Source organism: Pelobates fuscus, chromosome 10 (genome assembly GCF_036172605.1).
Source record: "Pelobates fuscus isolate aPelFus1 chromosome 10, aPelFus1.pri, whole genome shotgun sequence".
NCBI classification, from domain to species: Eukaryota; Metazoa; Chordata; class Amphibia; order Anura; family Pelobatidae; genus Pelobates; species Pelobates fuscus.
Window position 1 is genome coordinate 133,974,043 of NC_086326.1, and position 19,749 is coordinate 133,993,791.

At 43.0% G+C, this 19,749-nt stretch overlaps 1 protein-coding gene across 1 annotated transcript in view; it reads left to right on the forward strand.

Annotated features, from left to right (window-relative positions):
* LOC134575397 (microsomal triglyceride transfer protein large subunit-like) overlaps positions 1-11,461 on the forward strand; it is a 124,124-nt gene extending 112,663 nt beyond the window's left edge. Inside the window, exon 18 of the mRNA XM_063434700.1 lies at positions 11,194-11,461. Within this exon, the coding sequence (XP_063290770.1) occupies positions 11,194-11,356 (163 nt within the window). The 3' untranslated portion in view covers positions 11,357-11,461. The remainder of the gene's footprint in view (positions 1-11,193) is intronic.
* The last annotated feature ends 8,288 nt before the right edge of the window (positions 11,462-19,749 follow it).

Genomic DNA, 19,749 nt, shown 5'->3' on the forward strand with positions numbered 1-19,749 from the left:
AGAAAATATAGATCCCCATATGTCATACAACTCCTGCGATGCTATGCCAGCTGGGGATCTACCATCCTTGCAGGGTTGTATTTTTTTTTTTTTTGTCAATCTTTGTTTTTATTGAGGCATATGATGGGTCGGTACAGAAAGTAAAACATGAGGTTAATGCATGAGAAACATACGTTACACAGAACTGGTTATACAATGGTTACATGCATTCTCGAGCGTAACGGCCTCTTTTTAATGAAAGTTTCAACTGTGGTATCATACAGGCTAAACAAGTTATATATGCAAAATGCTAGAGATTCACTTAGCTAAGCAGATTCAAATTTAAATGTTACCTCGTTGGTATGTCGAAGCATGGAAATGGGTAGCCATGGCTAGTCAACAGGCTAGTTTATCTACGCTGATTTGGCCCTCCGCTTATGCGGAGTAGTGTATTTGAGGGGGCTTGGGGGCTCGGAGCCTATCTGGTAACATAAATATTTAAGGCTTGTGAGGGGCATGAGACAAAGCGTACTAACGTTAATAAAACACCGCTATGTAAAGTGGACTAGAGAGGACATAGAAATGCTTGTTCCTATACAGGAAACATGAGCTGAGTCATATTAAACAGAAAATACAGTAGACTTGGTGGTTGCAGGGTCAGGGGATATCATATTTGGTATTAAGCCATGTATTACACTTTTAAGGTACAGCTCAGATGCATGCTAGTGGTACTTATTAGGTAACATCGAATGAACATTAATCGTAGGAGAGAGTCCCAATGTGTGAGTGTGTGGGCTTAATGATAAGCGTAGGCACATGTCATCCAGCCAGCATGCACCTCATGGTAAGGGGCTGATGCTTCTATGGTACGACAGGTTCAGCCAATGCCCCACTTGTGCTGGAGTGTTTGTGCTGCGGCGAACTTGAGTCTGCCCGGGCCTTCCTGGCACTCAACTCCCCGCTCTGTGGTTCTCCCTCTGCACTTCCTGGGTGCTCGTCGTCCGGGTGCCGTGTCTCTTCGGCCTGAGGTCTTAGTAGGGGCCTTTGCCGCATGTCCATTGACCCCATAAACAGGGTCGGGGGCCCGAGGGTATGCCTGAGCACAACTATCCACTCGGGTATATGGGCGGCGTGGGAGGGTCACCTCCAGGTAAGCCCCCAGCTCGGAAGAAGGGTACACTGTCCCAATATCGATTTCATCCTTGTGAGTGGTGAGGTGTGCCGTTCAGCCCTTGGGTGGTCCCCGTGGGTACCCCAGAGTGACACTGCCAGGCAGGGCTGTTGTAGAGGTCATGACTGTGCGGCAGCGATAGGTAGTATGTCCGCCTGTAGCCCGCTTTTTCCACCTGTGGGTTTTATGTGGTAGCGGTTGTCCCTTTAGTGCTACGAGGCTATTTTAGCTTGGCTGTCGGCATTTGGGAGGCGCTGAGGTCGCCGCTCATTGCGGTTTTGTTCACCTCTGTCCGGCTTCTTTGTGGCTTGTGCCTGTCTCAAGCGTTCCTGCAGCTTGGACCAGAAATTGTCAAATATGACCCCCAGGGTGTCCGGAACTTGGCTCCTGGGGTCTGCTTTATCCGATTGCGATATTGTCTGCCATCTTGAGTGGCTCCAGACCCGTGCAGCTTGATAGTTCCGCCGGCTACACAGAGGCGTTTAGCCCGGAGGCAGTACAGGTCTTTGGGAACCGGGATAACCCTAACCGGCGGGGGGGGGGGGGTAGGATGTGTGTGCCCCCTCGTCTGCCAGAGAACCGGGCCGTCCTTCCTCGGCTCCCACCCGCACAGGCCGCTTGTCGCACGTGGTCCGCCTGGCACCGGAGGACCAAGTGTCTGGTATCCCCGGGTTCAGGTCGGTCTTTTGCACTCGATTAGGGCTGTCAGCAGTCTGTGTGCTTGGGTGGTCGGGCATTGTGCCCTGAATCTTGAGTCCAGACTCGGGAGCCCACTCTTTGCACGTCTTGTCCGTTTGGTAGTCAGACTCCGCTCCCCGGGTTGTATTTTTGAGCAGTGTTTGTGCAATTGAATGTCAGCATGTTATTGTATAGAGTGTATGGGTGCATGTAGGGGTGTATTTGAATGTACTGTTACCATTGGAATGCAGTGGTGTACTTGTGTGTAGTGTTTGCGTTTGAATGCAGGGATGTGTGATTGTCTGTAGTGTTGGCTTTTTAAATGCAGGTGTACTTTTGTGTGTAGAGTTGGTGTTTGTATATAATTTTAGTGTTTTAATACAGGAATGTGTTTGTATGTAATGTTTGTATTTGCATGCAGGGGGGTGTTTGGATGTAGTGTTTTAAATACATTTGTAACTTTGTGTGTAGTATTGGTGTTTCAGCAAACTGGTGTGTTTGTATGTAATGTTTGTGTTTGCAGGGGTTTGTTTGCATGTTGTGTGATTTCTATAACACATATACACATACACATTAATACGCAGATACACACATAAGCACACTGACACATGCTCAAACCTTGACACATACTGGCACATACACACACACACACTCAGATACACACCCTTTGACAAACAGATACAAGCACTTTGATACACACACACACTGGCACATCCACACACAGAGATACACACACACACACTGACACAGGTATGTACACACACACTCAGATACACACATACATAAAGGTATAAATTCAGGGGTGTATATGTGTACAGTGCTAGAGATGGAATGTAGGAGTGTATTTGTGTTGGCATTAAAATGCTGGGATGTATGCATTACCACACACTCAGATGCACACTTATACACACTGACACATACACTGACGCATACATACACACACAAACACACACACACACACACACAGGTATACATACACACTGACACACAAGTACACATACACACTGACACACAAGTACACATACACAGGTATACATACACACAGAAACACTGACACACACAGCCAGATACACACACTGACACAAACACAGCCAGATACACACACTGACATAAACACAGCAAGATACACACACACACATATATATGTGTACATTTGCATATTTTAATCTCTGCCTCCTAATAGCTCTTGGACAGCAACTCCCAGCAACCTTGGCCAATATAATGTCTCAACTTACATACCCTGGTCCAGAATTTGGCAAAAGTGACATTTGGAAATGGTGTACAGCCTTTGATAACACTTGATGCAATAATATGTTAAAATAAATACTTTTTAAATTTATATTTAATAGATTTTTAACATGTAGTTATTCCCTGTGTGTTACATTACAAACACCAACACTTGAAGTGATATCAGAAATAAGCAAAACAAAAAACAAACAATATTTAGCCACCCTCCTGTCTCCTTACCTTTTGGTACCCTAGGAGTAACTGGGCCCGGGGCAGCTGCCCGTTTTGCCCCTCCTTAAAGACGGCCCTGGTTCTAAGTCATGTAGTAATAAAGAAACCTTATTAAATGCAGTTAAAGGCCACACATGTATTGTTTTTGATTAACACTTTTTTCATGACCTCTGTCGCTGTACTTGGCAGTGCATGCATCTCTAAAGATGGCGGTAGAACAGTTCTGTGACGGTCGGGGGGGGGTTGAGGAAACTCCCAGTGCCCTGTTAGTTAGTGGTGGCTGAACACCAGTGTCAGAAATTAATAGTTTTTGCAAGCCTTTTACCTCACTGTTCCTGGTATACTGACAACATTGCTGTATTTACTCTGACTAGATCAATTGCCCCAAGATGAGGACAATCTAAAGAATATTTATGTCATGACAGTTTATTTTGTTTTGTTGTTTTTTTATTCTTTTTCATGCAACTCTCCATATTTTAGGACGCTATCTAGACAGAGTTTTGTCTAAGAAATATTGCTGAGAGTTAGGATTCCTATATTTCAGTTGTGTTTGAACACCCCCCTTTCCATCTCGGGGTAACACGTTTTTGTTGTTAAGTTATATTGTAGTATCATACCGTGTGACTCACCCGCAAAAAACAATAAAAAAATAAAATGATAAACAGTATTATCAAATAACAGAGCGCATAATCTCTTACTTATACCAATACCATACAATAAATAGAAGTGCATCATTGTAACTGTTCTTTATTCTTGATCAGCACTCGATGTATAGAAAGCGCTGTTTTGTTGTACTCCCATGCCCAAACTGTGCATCAATTGGTTTCAAATAAGTCTTATACTTCAATTTTGTTTTACAAAATACTTGGGCAGTGAAGTGGTTAAACAGCGATATCCATAGATGTTTAACCCCTTAAGGACCAAACTTCTGGAATAAAAGGGAATCATGACATGTCACACACGTCATGTGTCCTTAAAGGGTTAAAGAAGTGAGGGTAGCAGTTTGTTATTAAAGGACCATTACACCGATAAGATAAACCCCAATATCAACTAACACTGTTTCTTTAAGGCTTACAGCCCTGTTAAGATAATTATTCTAACATAACAATAATACTTTATGATATTAAATCATTGAATCGCAAGCACAAAGAAAAGCATGTTTTATCTCTTGCATTATTGAAGACTCCCCCATGTTCCTATGCTGTAATAGCCTCCCTGTGTTATATTCCCTCAGACACAATATGACTCATGCCCCTATTTGATTACTGATAACGTGCAAATGGAAACTGCTAAGGTTTACCAATACAGCCCGCTTTATCACACGCCACGAGAGAAAGCTTTTAAATTAAATGACAACAGGCGGAGTACTGTAGCTAAAAGGAACAAAGATATATATTATTATTATTATTATTTATATAGCCCCAGCAAATTCCGTAGCGCTGTACAATGGGTGGACTAACAGACACGTAATTGTAACCAGACAAGTTGGACGAACAGGAACAGAGGGATTGAGGGCCCTGCTTAATGAGCTTACATGCTAGAGGGAGTGGGGTACAGTGACCAGGGGCGGACTGAGAACCCTCAGGGCCCCCGGGCAAAATAAATCAAGGGCCCCCTTACAGGCCCCACCCATACTCCGCAGCAAGCGCCACCCATGTCCCGCCTCCATGCACCGCCTCCAGCCACACCCTACACAATCTTTAGACACAAGGAATAAAAGTCCAATAATCCCTTCAAGGCCCCAGTAGAGACTACAATTGAGGGCTAATGGGCCATGGAGGGGGGTCTTTCTAGCAGAGGCTATCTCAGTGTCCTTTAGAGAGTGTGTTAGAAAGAATCCCCTCCAGGCCCTATTAGAGACTACAATGGAGTCTAATAGGCTTGGAAGGGGGTCTTTCTAACAGAGGCCATCTCAGTGTCCCTGCTGGAAACAGTCGCCTCCAGGCCCCAGTAGAGACTGCAATTGAGGGCTAATGGGCCATGGAGGGGGGTCTCTCCAACACTCTGGTTCCTATTCACAATATAGCAACACAACATAGCTTGCTGATACCTAGGCCAAGTTGGCTCCTCTTACCTTAATTACTGTTGCTGGCTGGCAGTCTGTGGGCTTGCTGGCTGCGGCTGGCAGGCTGTGGCTTGCTGGCTGGCAGGCTGTGGCTTGCTGGCTGCGGTTGGCAGGCTGTGGGCTTGCTGGCTGTAAGCCTAACTGGTGGCCTGTGGGCTGGCTGGCTGGCTACTGACCAGCCTGTGGGCTGGCTGGCCAGCCTGTGGGCTGGCTGGCTGGCTGGCTGGCCTGTGGGCTGGCTGGCTTGCTGGCTACTGGGGCACTTGTAGATTATTTAAAGAAATAATCCATGCACAATAACCACTACTGCTCTGTTCCTATTCACAATATAGCAACACAACATAGCTTGCTGATACCTAGGCCAAGTTGGCTCCTCTTACCTTAATTACTGTTGCTGGCTGGCAGTCTGTGGGCTTGCTGGAAGGCTGTGGGCTTACTGGCTGCGGCTGGCAGGCTGTGGGCTTGCTGGCAGGCTGTGGGCTCGCTGGCTACTGCCGGCAGGCTGTGGGCTTGCTGGCTGCGGCTGGCAGGCTGTTGGCTTGCTGGCTGCGGCTGGCAGGCTGTGGCTTGCTGGCTGGCAGGCTGTGGCTTGCTGGCTGCGGTTGGCAGGCTGTGGGCTTGCTGGCTGTAAGCCTAACTGGTGGCCTGTGGGCTGGCTGGCTGGCTACTGGCCAGCCTGTGGGCTGGCTGGCCGGCCTGTGGGCTGGCTGGCTTGCTGGCTACTGGGGCACTTGTAGATTATTTAAAGAAATAATCCATGCACGATAACCACTACTGCTCTGTGTAGTCGTTATGGTGCCAGAAGGGCCGGGCCCCCCTCCCAGAGTCAGTAGTCAAACCGTTTAAGAACAGTTTGACAACTTACCTGGGGTCTGCTGGGATATGAGGCTGTAGTAGGGTATAGGAGCAGTGGTGCAATGTGTAAGGGGTGCAGTGTGTGTGAAAGGTTCAGTGTGTGTGAGGGGGTGTATTGTGTGAATGTGTAGGGTGTGTGGGGCAGTGTGTGTATGAGGGGGCTGTGTATGTGTGTGGCAATGTTAGTATGGGGGGCTGTGTGTGTATGGGTGGGCAGTGTATGTGTGTGTGTGAGGCAATGTGTGTAAATGTGTATGGTGTGTGTGGGGGCAGTGTGTGTGTATGGGGGGTGTGTGTGAATGTGTATGGTGTGTGGGGGCAGTGTGTTTATGGAGCTAGAGTTCACTCTCACCACTGCGACCACCAGGCGATCAGCTCTCCTCACGGTCCAGGGGGACTGCCTGTCTGCCCGGGCAGTCCCCCCTCGGCAGATCAGGACCCCACGGCCATGTGATCACTCGATCACATGACCGCAATAGGGGTCCATGTATCTGCCTGCAGGGGGACTGTCTGTGAAAAATCATAAAATAAAGTGAAATAAAATCAATCAGTGTAAAAAAAATAATAATATGTGTATATATATATATATATATATATATATATATATATATATATATATATATGATATATATACATGTATTATATCTATATATACCTATATATAATATATGTATATATATCATATATATAATGTCATACTAAGTGTATTTTTATATTTATATATACTTATATTAATATAAAAATACACTTATATTTAAATTACACACGAATATATACAATATATATAATAACTATATATATGGTATATATTTATTATTATAAAATACAAATAATATGTTAATAAAAATAAATAACAAAAAATAAAAATAATTTTTAATAATTACAAAAAATTATATATATATATGCAATTTTATTCTAACAGTATTTTGATATTGATATATATATATTTATATCAAAATACACTTAGAATTTAATGATATATATATCTATGTATAAATAAATAAATAAAAATAATACGAAATATACATATGTCCACATACATAATTACATAAATAATTTCATAAATATACACGTAGATGTCAAATATATAAATATGTATATATATTAAAATTATACGTGCGTATTTATGTAATATTTTTACCTAATTAAGTAATTTTAATGATTGCAATTTGAGGGACCTGCCTGCCAACCCAGGCCGAAAGTCCAGATAATTTAATTTGCTAGCACTGTGTTTAACCCTGTAACTTTCTATGACACCCTAAATCCTGTACATGGGGGTACTGTTTTACTCGGGAGACTTCGCTGAACACAAATATTAGTGTTTCAAAACAGTAAAACATATCACAGCGATGATATTGTCAGTGAAAGTGAAGTTTTTTGCATTTTTCACACACAAACAGCTCTTTCACTGAGGATATTATTGCTGTGATATATTTTACTGTTCTGATACACTAATATTTGTGTTCAGCGAAGTCTCCTGAGTATAACAGTACCCCACATGTAGAGGTTTTATATTGTTTGTGAAAGTTACAGGGTCAAATATAAGGCTTGATTTTACTTTTTTTTTTAATTGAAATTTGTCAGATTGGTTAGGTTGGCTTTGAGAGCGTATGGTAGCCAAGGAATGAGAATTGGCCCCATAATGGCATACCATTTGCAAAAGAAGACAACCCAAGGTATTGCAAATGGGGTATGTTCAGCCTTTTTTAGTAGCCACTTAGTCACAAGCACCGGCCAAAGTTAGCATTTTTTGCATTTTAACACACAAACAAATATAAATGCTAACTTTGGCCAGTGTTTGTGACTAGGTGGCTACTAAAAAAGACTGGACATACCCCATTTTGAATACCCTGGGTTGTCTACTTTAAAAAAATATGTACATGTTAGGTGTGTTTCGGGGATTTATGACAGATAACGGTGTTACAATGTCACTATTGATACATTTAAAATATATATTGAAACAGCAATTTCCTACTTGTATTTATAGGCCTATAACTTGCAAAAAAAAGCAATAAAGCATGTAAACACTGGGTGTTTTTAAACTCGGGACAAACTTTTGAATCTATTTAGCAGTTTTTTTCATTAGCTTTTGTAGATAAGTAAAAGATTTTTCAAGTAAAAGTCCAAAAACATGTTTTTTTGTTTTTTTTTCACCATATTTTATTTTTTATTTTTAAATACAATATATGACATAATACAAATAATGGTATGTAAAGAAAGCCCTTCTTGTCGTGAAAAAAATATATATATAACTTGTATGGGAACCGTAAATGAGAGAGCGGAAAATTACAGCTAAACACAAACACCACAAAAGTGTTAAAACTGCTCTGGTCCTTAACGTACAAACATCGCAAAAACAGGCCGGTCCTTAAGGGGTTAAAATAATTGATGACATATATCATAGTCTAAGTGCATTGTATTGTAATGCTCACATAAAACTAGATACATATTTTCAGTGCACGATACTGCTTACACTTTCGCCATGCGATGGGCCATCTTTGGGCGTCATTTGTTTTTGAGAAAGAGTGCAGATTCATCCAAAAGGCATCTAAACAATACATTGTGTACATTTTCATTAGTAAATCTTTAAGCTATTGTTTCATCTGTGAATAGATAATATACTAGAAAATTGTTTATTTTTATCAATTTACAATAATGAAAGTATAATGTAGCATGTCATCTTAAAGGTACTCCAATGTCTATGACCACTTCTGATTTTTGAAGTGGTCATAGTGATAGAAGTCTGGATGTGCCGTTATTTGTACTTGTGTGCTTGGGGCTAGTTGCAAATCTGTTCCGGACTGCCGTCAATTAAGTGCATATTTTAAGTTAGTCGTCAGCGCACACTCACGCCGGTGACAGAATTAATTTGATTCTTGTGTCTCCCCTTCCTCCTTACTACCTCCCTATACCCTTTGTTTGGTTTTTAGTTTTTTTCCAAGGCTCCCTCCATACTGTCTCTTTTCTTTTATGAATTAACCTGGTTTCAAGACAGCATGTAATGCTACTTCCTGGTTTGTTAGCTCAATGCAGCTGACCTCAAGAGGCAGCAATTGCCCAGAGTACCTGACTTACAAAGACTTCTCATTGAGCTGTATTGGGAAGGCTGTGATTGGACAGCCACAGAAAGTCTGGTCGGGTTAGAAGGGGAGGGCGTCTAGACAAGAGAACTGCAGGTTTTTCAAACTGATTTTAGATATATTCCCAACGAACAAATAGATAATTAAATGTATGCAAGTTTAATGTCTACTAAATAGCGATTTTTTTTTATATCGTATTTGGGCATGGTAGTGTCCCTTTAAAAACAATACCAATAAAATTACACCTTAAACATAAATTAACAAACTCAAACACAAAAGACCAAAACATCTTACACTTAAACATATTTACTATGTATGAAAATATATTAAATATATAGATAGAATGTATGGAAACATAGCAAATACAGAGTTTTGATTGGTAGCACATGAAAAGTGTTGCCCTGTATGAATATATTCATATGAATTCTATGCTATTCTAGATTGATTGCCGATCAATCTGAAGAAGTGATGTGTGTCCTGGAAAACATGACTATGGCAACACTGCTTACACATCATAACATACAGTAGTTCAATCCTGTAGTGATTCAGATGGGTCCGGGCTGTTCTGGTGGTGTGCCTGTAATACCTTTTCTGGCCATGCATAAATTAGCACGCTGGTGCTCTAACTAAATCAGTGTCCGGTTTCACTTATTTGGCATTGTCCAACAAGTCTCTATAAATCAAAATGCTGCCTCTCCCATATGACTGAGTGTTGAATTTGTACTGATACCCTGCTGGGTGGGCTCCCTGCTTACTGTACTCCAGTCTAAATTCCTGGTTCCTAACTTGGCCTTGTTTTATTGGATTTAATGACACACTTGCACTGCATTTGCCTTGACCTTAAAGGACCACTATAGTGCCAGGAAAACATACTTGTTTTTCTGGCACTATAGTGCCCTGAGGGTACCCCCACCCTCAGTGTCTCACTCCCCTGGTGCTGAAGGGGGAGGAAGGGTTAATCCCTTACCTCTTTTCCCCTGCCGGGCTCCCTCAGTATGTTTACTGCAAAAAGGGTTAAACCTAACTGGACCTGGCACCCAGACCACTTCATTAAGCTGAAGTGGTCTGGGTGCCTATAGTGGTCCTTTAATAAAACAGCCCTTCTTGAACCCACTTGTTGCGTCCAATATATTGGGGGAATTTCTATACGGAGTGGAAGAGCTGTAACACAACTAAACCCATCTGAAACTAGGACTGGAGGAGTAAGGAGTAAGGAAGGAATGGCGACATTAGCCTAGCAACCCTTGACAACCGGTTGTCCTTCCCTTTGGTAGGTACTAACCACTGTGTATCACCAACACGCCAAAAGACTTGCTCTGACCCGGTCGCTTATCCATCACTATTTGGCCCATGTCAAAGTCACTCAGATATTTTTGCTTGCGCATTCTCCCTGCCTCCAACACATTAAATTCAAGAACTAACTGTTTACTTGCTGCCTAATATATCCCACGCCGTGATGTGTACAATTTTAATGATATCATCAATGTTATTCGCTTCACCATTCAGTGGATTTAATTTTGTAGATGATCAGTGTAGAATCGGCAAGCAGGGCCACCATCACGGGGTGACAGCCAATACTCCTTTTAGGAGCCCAGTCAATTCAAAGAGTCAACATGATTATAGTTCCTACATGGTCCATTTAAACCAGTACATATTTTGGCCATTTTAGAGGTTAGACTTGAAAAGGATCATTGAACAAAGTAAACAAGAATACCCATGTATGCTTAGCATGTAAAACGTTGGCCTCAAGCTGAGGAACATTTGGTTATGTTGACTTGCCCTTTAATACCCTATTAGTATGACACGTGCATTTTTTGTTACAATTACTTGAATGAATAGTGTAACTCACTGTATTGCACTGCGACACTTTTTAATTAATCTCTCTTTTCTTTTTTTCTCCCCTCCAGAGAAACATACATCCTTTCTGAATACTTTGCAGAGAAGAATATCACACATACCATACAGAAGGGAAGGAAATCGACGGTGTGGGGGAGAGACTTCCCGTTGAGCACTGCCAACTCACAGATGTGTAGTAGAGTAAAATATGAAGAAGATCAATATAACTCATAGATCACTGTGTCAGGGACACCAAGCTCTCTCTTCCCGTCCCAAATCGCAGACAGAGTTTTTAAGAAGAAAATAAACCATTTTGAAGAAAATCTATTCATTTCAGTATTCCTCCACTTCTAAATAAAACTGTATTGAAAATGGAATTGCAAAATTTGGGCTTGACTAGTCAAATTGTGACTATGGTATAGTTGGAATTTTTATTTATTTATTTATTTATTACAAAATATTAGCAGTTATTTTTACATATGTTTTTCAATTTGGTTTCTGATTCACTACAATTCAGTATTCAGATAAATTCAGATAAACTCCAGTGTATTTAAAGAACAATATTCAAATTTAAGAGCCATGTTCTACCTGTTCGGGAAAGTATAAGACTGGAGATACACAGATTGAGGAAAGAGAAGAACTGAATAAGAAAGTCTGCTTGGATGGGAAGCAGGCATTTAAACTGTTATTGTATTCATATAGAGCTTTGGAATGACCCTGCACTCATAATGTATGTCTAGCTTTAGAAATAATACGTTTAATAGTTATAATAGTGACAGAGTTGTAATGCTGATCTTTATGAACCTCTAATGACATAGAGAAGTCTGAAACAAAGTCCAAGTTAAGGGAAACAGATATACTCAAAACTGCCAACACCAACCAGGACAATCCTGCTAAAATGGGAAGAAGGTATTCAAAGCTGAGACAAATATTGAGAAGAAAACAGACAATCATAAAGAACGTGCTATTAGGCTATGAAAAACCACCAAAGGCCACGGAAGCACTGAGGAAGTCAGCTGACAACCTACACATTTGGCTGTTAGTGGTTGTCATTTGGCATCACCATAACTTTCTTGCATGACTGCTCTGAAACTGCGATGGATATTTAGCTTCTCCATTAGAAGTAATCAAAGGTTAGGCATAAGAATGATGCTGGAGTTTTGCCAGAAATAAGTTTGGCAGTCGGAACCCTGACATAGTAACATCTGGCCATTTCCCAACAAATAAATTCATACATAATTGACTGGCTAAGAAAACGGTTAGCAGACTACACAATTACAAATATAGATAGATAAGTGTCTTTAAAGAACCTCAGAGACCCAGAATTTTGTGACATGAGAAGTCTAACTATACATTATTAAAATCCTAGTGGTTTAATACAAAGTTCTGTAAAATGCTGTTATATCCTGGCACACCTTATTTATTTTAGGACAGACAATGAGGAACAATTCGGAGTTCTGTGTCAGCAGAGACACAATTGGTATAAAGTTCCTTCTATAGTACCCCTTCAGTCTGGTTTCCGCGCTCAGCACTCTGTGGAAACGGTTCTTACTAAAGTATACAACAATCTTCTCACTGCAAAATCTTGCGGTCACAATTCTATCCTAATTTTCCTTGACCTTTCCAATGCTTTTGGTGTTGTTGATCATCAACAGCTACTTCTCATCCTCCATAATCTCGGTCTACAAGGTATTGCTCTCTCCTGGTGCTCCTCCTACCTCTCCCAGCACTCTTTTAGTGTTTATTTTTCTGGCTCTGCTTCTTCCCCCCAACCAGTCACTGTTGGTGTCCCACAAGGTTCAGTCCTTGGTCCCCTACTGTTCTCAATCTATACTGCCTCCCTTGATAAACTCATCAGCTCCTTTGTCTTCCAATATCAATTCTATGCGGATGACACGCAAAATCTATCTGTCATCCCCCTATCTCTACCTGTCCCTCTTGACTAGTGTCTCTGACTGCCTCTCTGCTATTTCAAATTGGATGGCTGCCCACTTCATTAAGCTCAACTTGTCCAAAACAGAACTTCTGGTCTTTCCTCCCTCAAGTGCTGCTACTCCTGTTTCTGTCTCCTTCCACGTTAATGGTGCTACCATCAGCTTCACCACATAGGCTTGCTGCCTAGGTGTTTTCTTTGACGCGGACCTCTCCTTCGCCCCTCATGTCCAGTCTATCGCCAAATCCTGTCGCTTTTATCTCAAAAACATTGCGTGCATCCGCCCCTACCAGAGACGTAACTAGAAACCATGGGGCCCCAGTGCGAAAATTGCCCTGGGACTCCACCCTGTACATCTACCCCCCTGTCCATCCTCCTACCATACGTCTACCATCCCCTTCCCATACGTTCCCCCCTTCCCCCACACATGCAAACAGATACACATGCAGACACACACACATATACACAGACACACACATACAGACACATAAATACAAACACACACATACACACACAGAGACACATACATACAGACAAACATACACACACATACATACAGACACACACACAGACAGACATCCACACACATACAGACATACATACAGACCCACAGACGTATATACACACAGACAGACACACATACATACAGGCCCACAGCATCATAGGTGGGAGTATGAAAAGAGGATAGACGTAGGTCTTCGGCAGAGCGTAGGGGCCTAGGTGGGACATACTTGTTGTAGCGGGACTGCCGCTAAATGGTGAATTGACCAAGTTGTTCTGTGATGTGTGTTACTGTCTTAACATCCCTTTTGTGTATTTTCCCTATCTTAGTCATGTATTTCCCTCTATGTGGGTCGTATAACGGATCCGGAATCCCAGTCCCTTTGTCCCCTGTTCCCGCCACCCCTGCTCAGGGTTTCCCACCCCCGTTGATCCTCAGTACTTGGGAGCCCCAGCACGTGAAAGCTTCCCGCCTCCTGGACTCCCAGTAACAGAAAGCCCGCCAAACCACCATTGTCCCCAACGAGTGTCCCCACCAATCTCAGGGACCCCCAGAACGGCAACCGCCATAAACAGCCTCCGTTCATGGGAAGGGAAGTATGTCCTTTCAGGACACAAATTCTCCCCCCTGGCCACCACTTGTTTATATGAACGGCGGCAACCCAGGGAAGCTCATTAATTAATTAATTCCCTTGCGGTTCACAGTTTTTTTGCGAGTTGCCAACGTTCTAATTGATTGGTGTGAACACTCCTGCTCTCCACAAATGCTCTTCCTGGTTGACGTTCGTCTAATGAACGGGCCCCCACCCATGGTAGGCATGTGCCGAGGCTTCCCTTGCGGTTTGTGGTTTTGACACCTCGTTACAAGGTGAGAACATTCTAAGACAACATTCTAATTGAGGTATCGGGGTGGTCCCTGTTCGGGAGGTGAATGGCTTCTGTTCATAGCAGCACTCCCGAACGGGGAGCAGGCAGCTTCTGACTAACACATAGAGGGAAATACATGACTAAGATAGGGAAAATACACGAAAGGGATGTTAAGACAGTAACACACAGTGGCGTACATACCGGGGTCGCAGGGGTCGCGGCTGCGACCGGGCCCGGCCCACCAGGGGGCCCGGCCGCCCTGCGACCCAGGTATGTACCCACAGGGCCAGCCTCTTCTGCTGGGGGGCCCAGGAGCCGGCCACCTCCGGGCCCCCCGAGGCTGGCCCTGCTGTCACCCGGCTGGCGGGCGCGCGAGGGAGCACTGTCCCCTGAGTGCTCCCTCTTCAGCTCCCTCGCGCACCGCACTGAAACCGGAGCCGGAAGATGACGTCATCTTCCGGCTCCGGCATCAGTACGCGGCGCGCGAGGGAGCTGAAGAGGGAGCACCCAGGAGACAGTGCTCCCTCGCGCGCCCGCCAGCCGGGTGACAGCAGGGCCAGCAACACCACTGGACCCCAGGGAATCCCCCCAGCTCTCCCACAGGTAAGGAGGCTGGGGGGATTAAATAAAAAAACAAACAAAAAAAAAACGTGTGAGTGAGTGTGTTAGTGAGTGTGTTAGTGTGAGTGTTAGTGTGAGTGTGTTAGTGTGAGTGAGTGTGTTAGTGTGAGTGAGTGTGTTAGTGTGAGTGAGTGTGTTAGTGTGAGTGAGTGTGTTAGTGTGAGTGAGTGTGTTAGTGTGTAATGTGTGCATCTGTTCATGAGAGTGTGTGTGTGTCTAAAGCACTTACCTTTCTCCAGCGCCGGGCTCCCTTGGCGCTGGGGATCTCTCCGTCCCGATCCGCCTCTCAGCTCCGAATGCACATGCGTGGCAAGAGCCACGCGCGCATTCAAACCGCCCATAGGAAAGCATTACTCAATGCTTTCCTATGGACGTTCAGCGTCTTCTCACTGTGATTTTCACAGTGAGAATCACAGAAAATCCTCTAGCGGCTGTCAATGAGACAGCCACTAGAGGCTGGATTAACCCTCAGTGAAACATAGCGGTTTCTCTGAAACTGCTATGTTTTCAGCTGCAGGGTTAAAACTAGAGAGACCTGGCACCCAGACCACTTCATTGAGCTGATTTGATCTGGGTGTCTGTAGTGGTCCTTTAAGTGTATGTGTTTATGCATGCACTGGCGTACATACCGCGGTCGCACGGTTCGCAGCCCTGCGACCAGGTGCCCGCCGCCATGTGTTGCGGCCCCAGCCCGCGCAGAGTAAGCGCGGGGGGGGGGGCACGGATTAGTTTTCGCACCGGGGCCCCATGGGTTGTGTGTACGCCACTGGTAACACACAACCTGGTCAATTCACCGTTTAGCGGCGGTCCTGCTACAACAGGTATGTCTCATCCAGGCCCCTACGCTCTGCCGAAGACCTACGTCTATCCTCTGTTCGTAGTCCCACCTCTGATGCTCGCCTTCAAGACTTCTCTAGGGCTGCACCGTTCCTGTGGAACTTCCTTCCTTTTTCCGTTAGACGATCACCCAGTTTCCACTTCTTAAAAAAAATCATTAAAAACTCACTTTTTCACAAAAGCATATCAATTGCACTGTTAATGGCTCCCAAGTGGTTAATATCCTGCAACTGTCATTAAAAAAAAAAAAAAAACACGCACACACAAGTCTTCAGGGAATAATATTCTACCACTCTACTTCCCTTACCCTTTGTGTCACTTTACCCTACTCCCTCTAGCATGTAAGCTCATTGAGCAGGGCCCGGCCTCAACCCCTCTGTTCCTGTGTGTCAAACTTGTCTGGTTACAATTACATGTTTGTTAGTTCACCCATTGTACAGCGCTACGGAATTTGTTGGCACTATATAAATATAATAATAATATTAATATGACACAAAAGACATGGCAATTAAATTGGTATGTATAGCACAAAAGACGTGGCTGTTTAAATTCTGAAAGATAAAACTGGGAAACAAACTGGGGAAAAGAGAAAAAAGGATAAGACTACTTAAACCTAGTAGAGGTTTAGTAATATATTCTTTTCTATCCTATTCTGAAATATCCTAGAATACAACACCTGCATCCGAAGTGTCACAATTTGCCAATCTAGTGCTTTATATAGAGCAGCATTGTATCCAGTGTTATTCTGTGAGACGCATTGTAACCAGTGGTACTCTATGAGAAGCATTGTATTCAGTGGTACTCTATGAGAAGCATTGTATTCAGTGGTACTCTATGAGATGCATTGTATTCCGTGGTGCTCTAGGAGAAGCATTGTATCCAGTGGTACCCTGCGAGAAACTTAATCCAGCGTTATTCTATGAGAAGCACTGTATCCAGTGGTGCATTATGAGAAGCACTGTATCCAGTGGTACTCTATGAGAAGCATTGTATCCAGATGTACTCTATGAGAAGCATTGTATTCCGTGGTACTCTAGGAGAAGCATTGTATCCAGTGGTACCCTGCGAGAAACTTAATCCAGCGTTATTCTATGAGAAGCACTGTATCCAGTGGTGCATTATGAGAAGCACTGTATCCAGTGGTACTCTATGAGAAGCATTGTATCCAGATGTACTCTATGAGAAGCATTGTATTCAGTGGTACTCTGTGAGAAACGTTATCCAGTGTTATTCTATGAGAAGCACTGAATCCGGTGGTACTCTATGAGAAGCACTGTATCCAGTGGTGGATACAGTGGCCTTAAACTGTATCCAATTTAAGGCCAGAGTAACCGAGCTTAAAGCATTATTGACTTAAAGAATGTTTCCAGTTCAGCTATTTTTACCTTGAATTTGAAATTCACTTTCAATTCTCACTTTAGTGACAAGATAGGACTGTTGCACAAAAATCAGGCACTCTGCATTTGTGTGCTCTATGCACGATCTAGGAGTTTTCTACACACTCTAAATTAAGCTAATCATTTCACCCCTGATTTTAATCAGTAATATGGTCTTCGATTAGGCCAAACTGGGAAAATATTTCAGCCTGGGCATTTAAAGGCAGAGCAGCCCGGTAGGAAGGGAGGGTAGAGGGAAGGGTTGTGAACATGTTAGTTTGCTGTCCCTCCTGGGCATCTCTTGCTGAAGAGCTCTTGCATGGAACCAATGCCCTGGGCTTTACACAGCACAAGCAAGTAGTGGGTATGTGTTTCCAGTGGCTGTAACGATTGTGTGTCTGTCTGCCTGTCTGTCTAGCGGTTGAGAAGAAAGAGAGCATGTGTGCATTTGTCTATGGGATGGAATGTATCTAGAAGGTGCTGTGTGTGCATAGGGGCTTTAGTGTTCTTGTGTGTGTACAGGGGAAGTAGTGTGCATGTTAAAGGATCACTATAGGGTCAGGAACACAAACATGTATTCCTGACCCTATAGTGCTAAACCCACCATTTAGGTAGCTTGCCCACCATTAGCCCCCCTATAAAAGTAAAAAATTTGCCTTATTTACACCAACGCACAGGTCTGCCGGTGCTGGCTGAGTGCCCTCTCTGGCTGCTGCTTTCGAGGAGGTCCAGCGTTACTGGGAGTGTTACCATGATAACCCGTAGCAATGCTCTCAGAAACTGAACAGAGCACATGGCCCCCAGACGGAGATGAAATCCACTGCTCTTTGCACCACACTGCTTGTCTGTGCAGTGGGCCAGTGAGGGAGGTTTCTAATCTACTCATTGGTCCATCAAGAGACATCGTTACACGTTTGGGCTGTGCTCACCGAGTGTCAGTCCTGCGTTTGCCAGACTGGAGAGATCCTTTGACCTCCCTGGTCGACCTCATCCCAAGCCATTGCAGCTCACTGGGCATTTGCCCGATTTGCCCAATTGCCAGTCCGGGCCTGTGTCCCGTGCACTTTTATTAGAAACAAAGGGCCAGGCATTCAATGGTTAATCCAATGCAGGCTTTATTTTTTTGACTATGCTTGTGATTAGAGGTTATGCCACCTTAGTGTGTGCAGCGCCTTGGGAGGATTCCCTAAAAAAAAATATTTTTATAGAGACAGTACCAAATTCAAAACCTTTCATATATCATCTGTTATTGTATTTTTAATTTTAGAATGCTTTGTTCTGAGCAATGGGCAACAATCCAGTTATAAAACATTTGGGAGGTATCTGTGTGTCATTAAAATATTTGGATACAAACGTGTTCTAATGAGGCTTCAGGGCCATAACAAAAATCCTTTATCCCAACAGGAGTATCCCACACACTTGTATCTGTGATCTTTTGTGGATACAAGCCAAGTCTGAACAAATGCACACAGCTCACACTTTTGGTCTATATCTCACACAGTTACTTTTGTCCCTGTTCTGTTTGAGCTGAACCAGACAAAACACAACGCTCGGACTGACGTAATCAGAAATTAATATTTAAAGCACAGGCTTGATATTTTAGAAAGTGTTGACTGGTGAAACAAAGACTTTACTGATTTACTAAGAGCATCAACTTCCTTTCTCATTATATTTTACTATACACCAGTAAGCTCAAGGTCGGAAGTCTAGACAATGTCAGCTGTAGAAGAGCTGGATTTCATTATCCCCACTTTAAATGGTTAATTATAATGCTAGGTGTGTACTAAGTTTAGTCTTCGACTTCATTGTTATTAGAAAAGGCATCCCATAACACTTTTTATAGTAGTTTTATCTCCCTCCTGAATCCACAGGGTTTATTGATAATATCGTGTACCATAACAATGAATATTAGCTTTGCCAAAAGAAAAAAATATAAAGCCATTTAAAAAATAAAAAATAAAAATAGTTTGATAGAACAATCTTTGCGTGTAGTGAATTCCAACAGGGTTATGAGAATTCAAAGCGAAGCTAGAATTTCAAATACACTTTGAATTGTAAAAACTCCTGCAAATTTCCATTATCCTTAGATGTCCTCACCCTCTATCTGATGTTGCTAGTTTAGTTAATACTGAATTCTGGTATTGCCAAACAGAATACAGAGGATATAACTGATAGTCTACAGAAAAAAAAAAACACTGTACAATAGTGTAATACAGCAAAAATTCAATAGTAATGCGCCAGATTGAATTGCACTCACAAGATGAAGACTTGTAAAATCGCCTTATTTTGCCTCCCCTTAGATAGTTGGGGGGTTGATCCAAGACTCCCTCTCCACTTTTGGTTACATCACCAGAGTACGGTAATCTGCTTTATTGGTATATTTCGGATAAAAATAAAATAAAATACAAACACAGTCCTACGCCTTTCGCCTTGCACAAGACTTCCTCAGGGACCCAATTATAAAACAAATGCAAGTATAAAAAACAATCCTT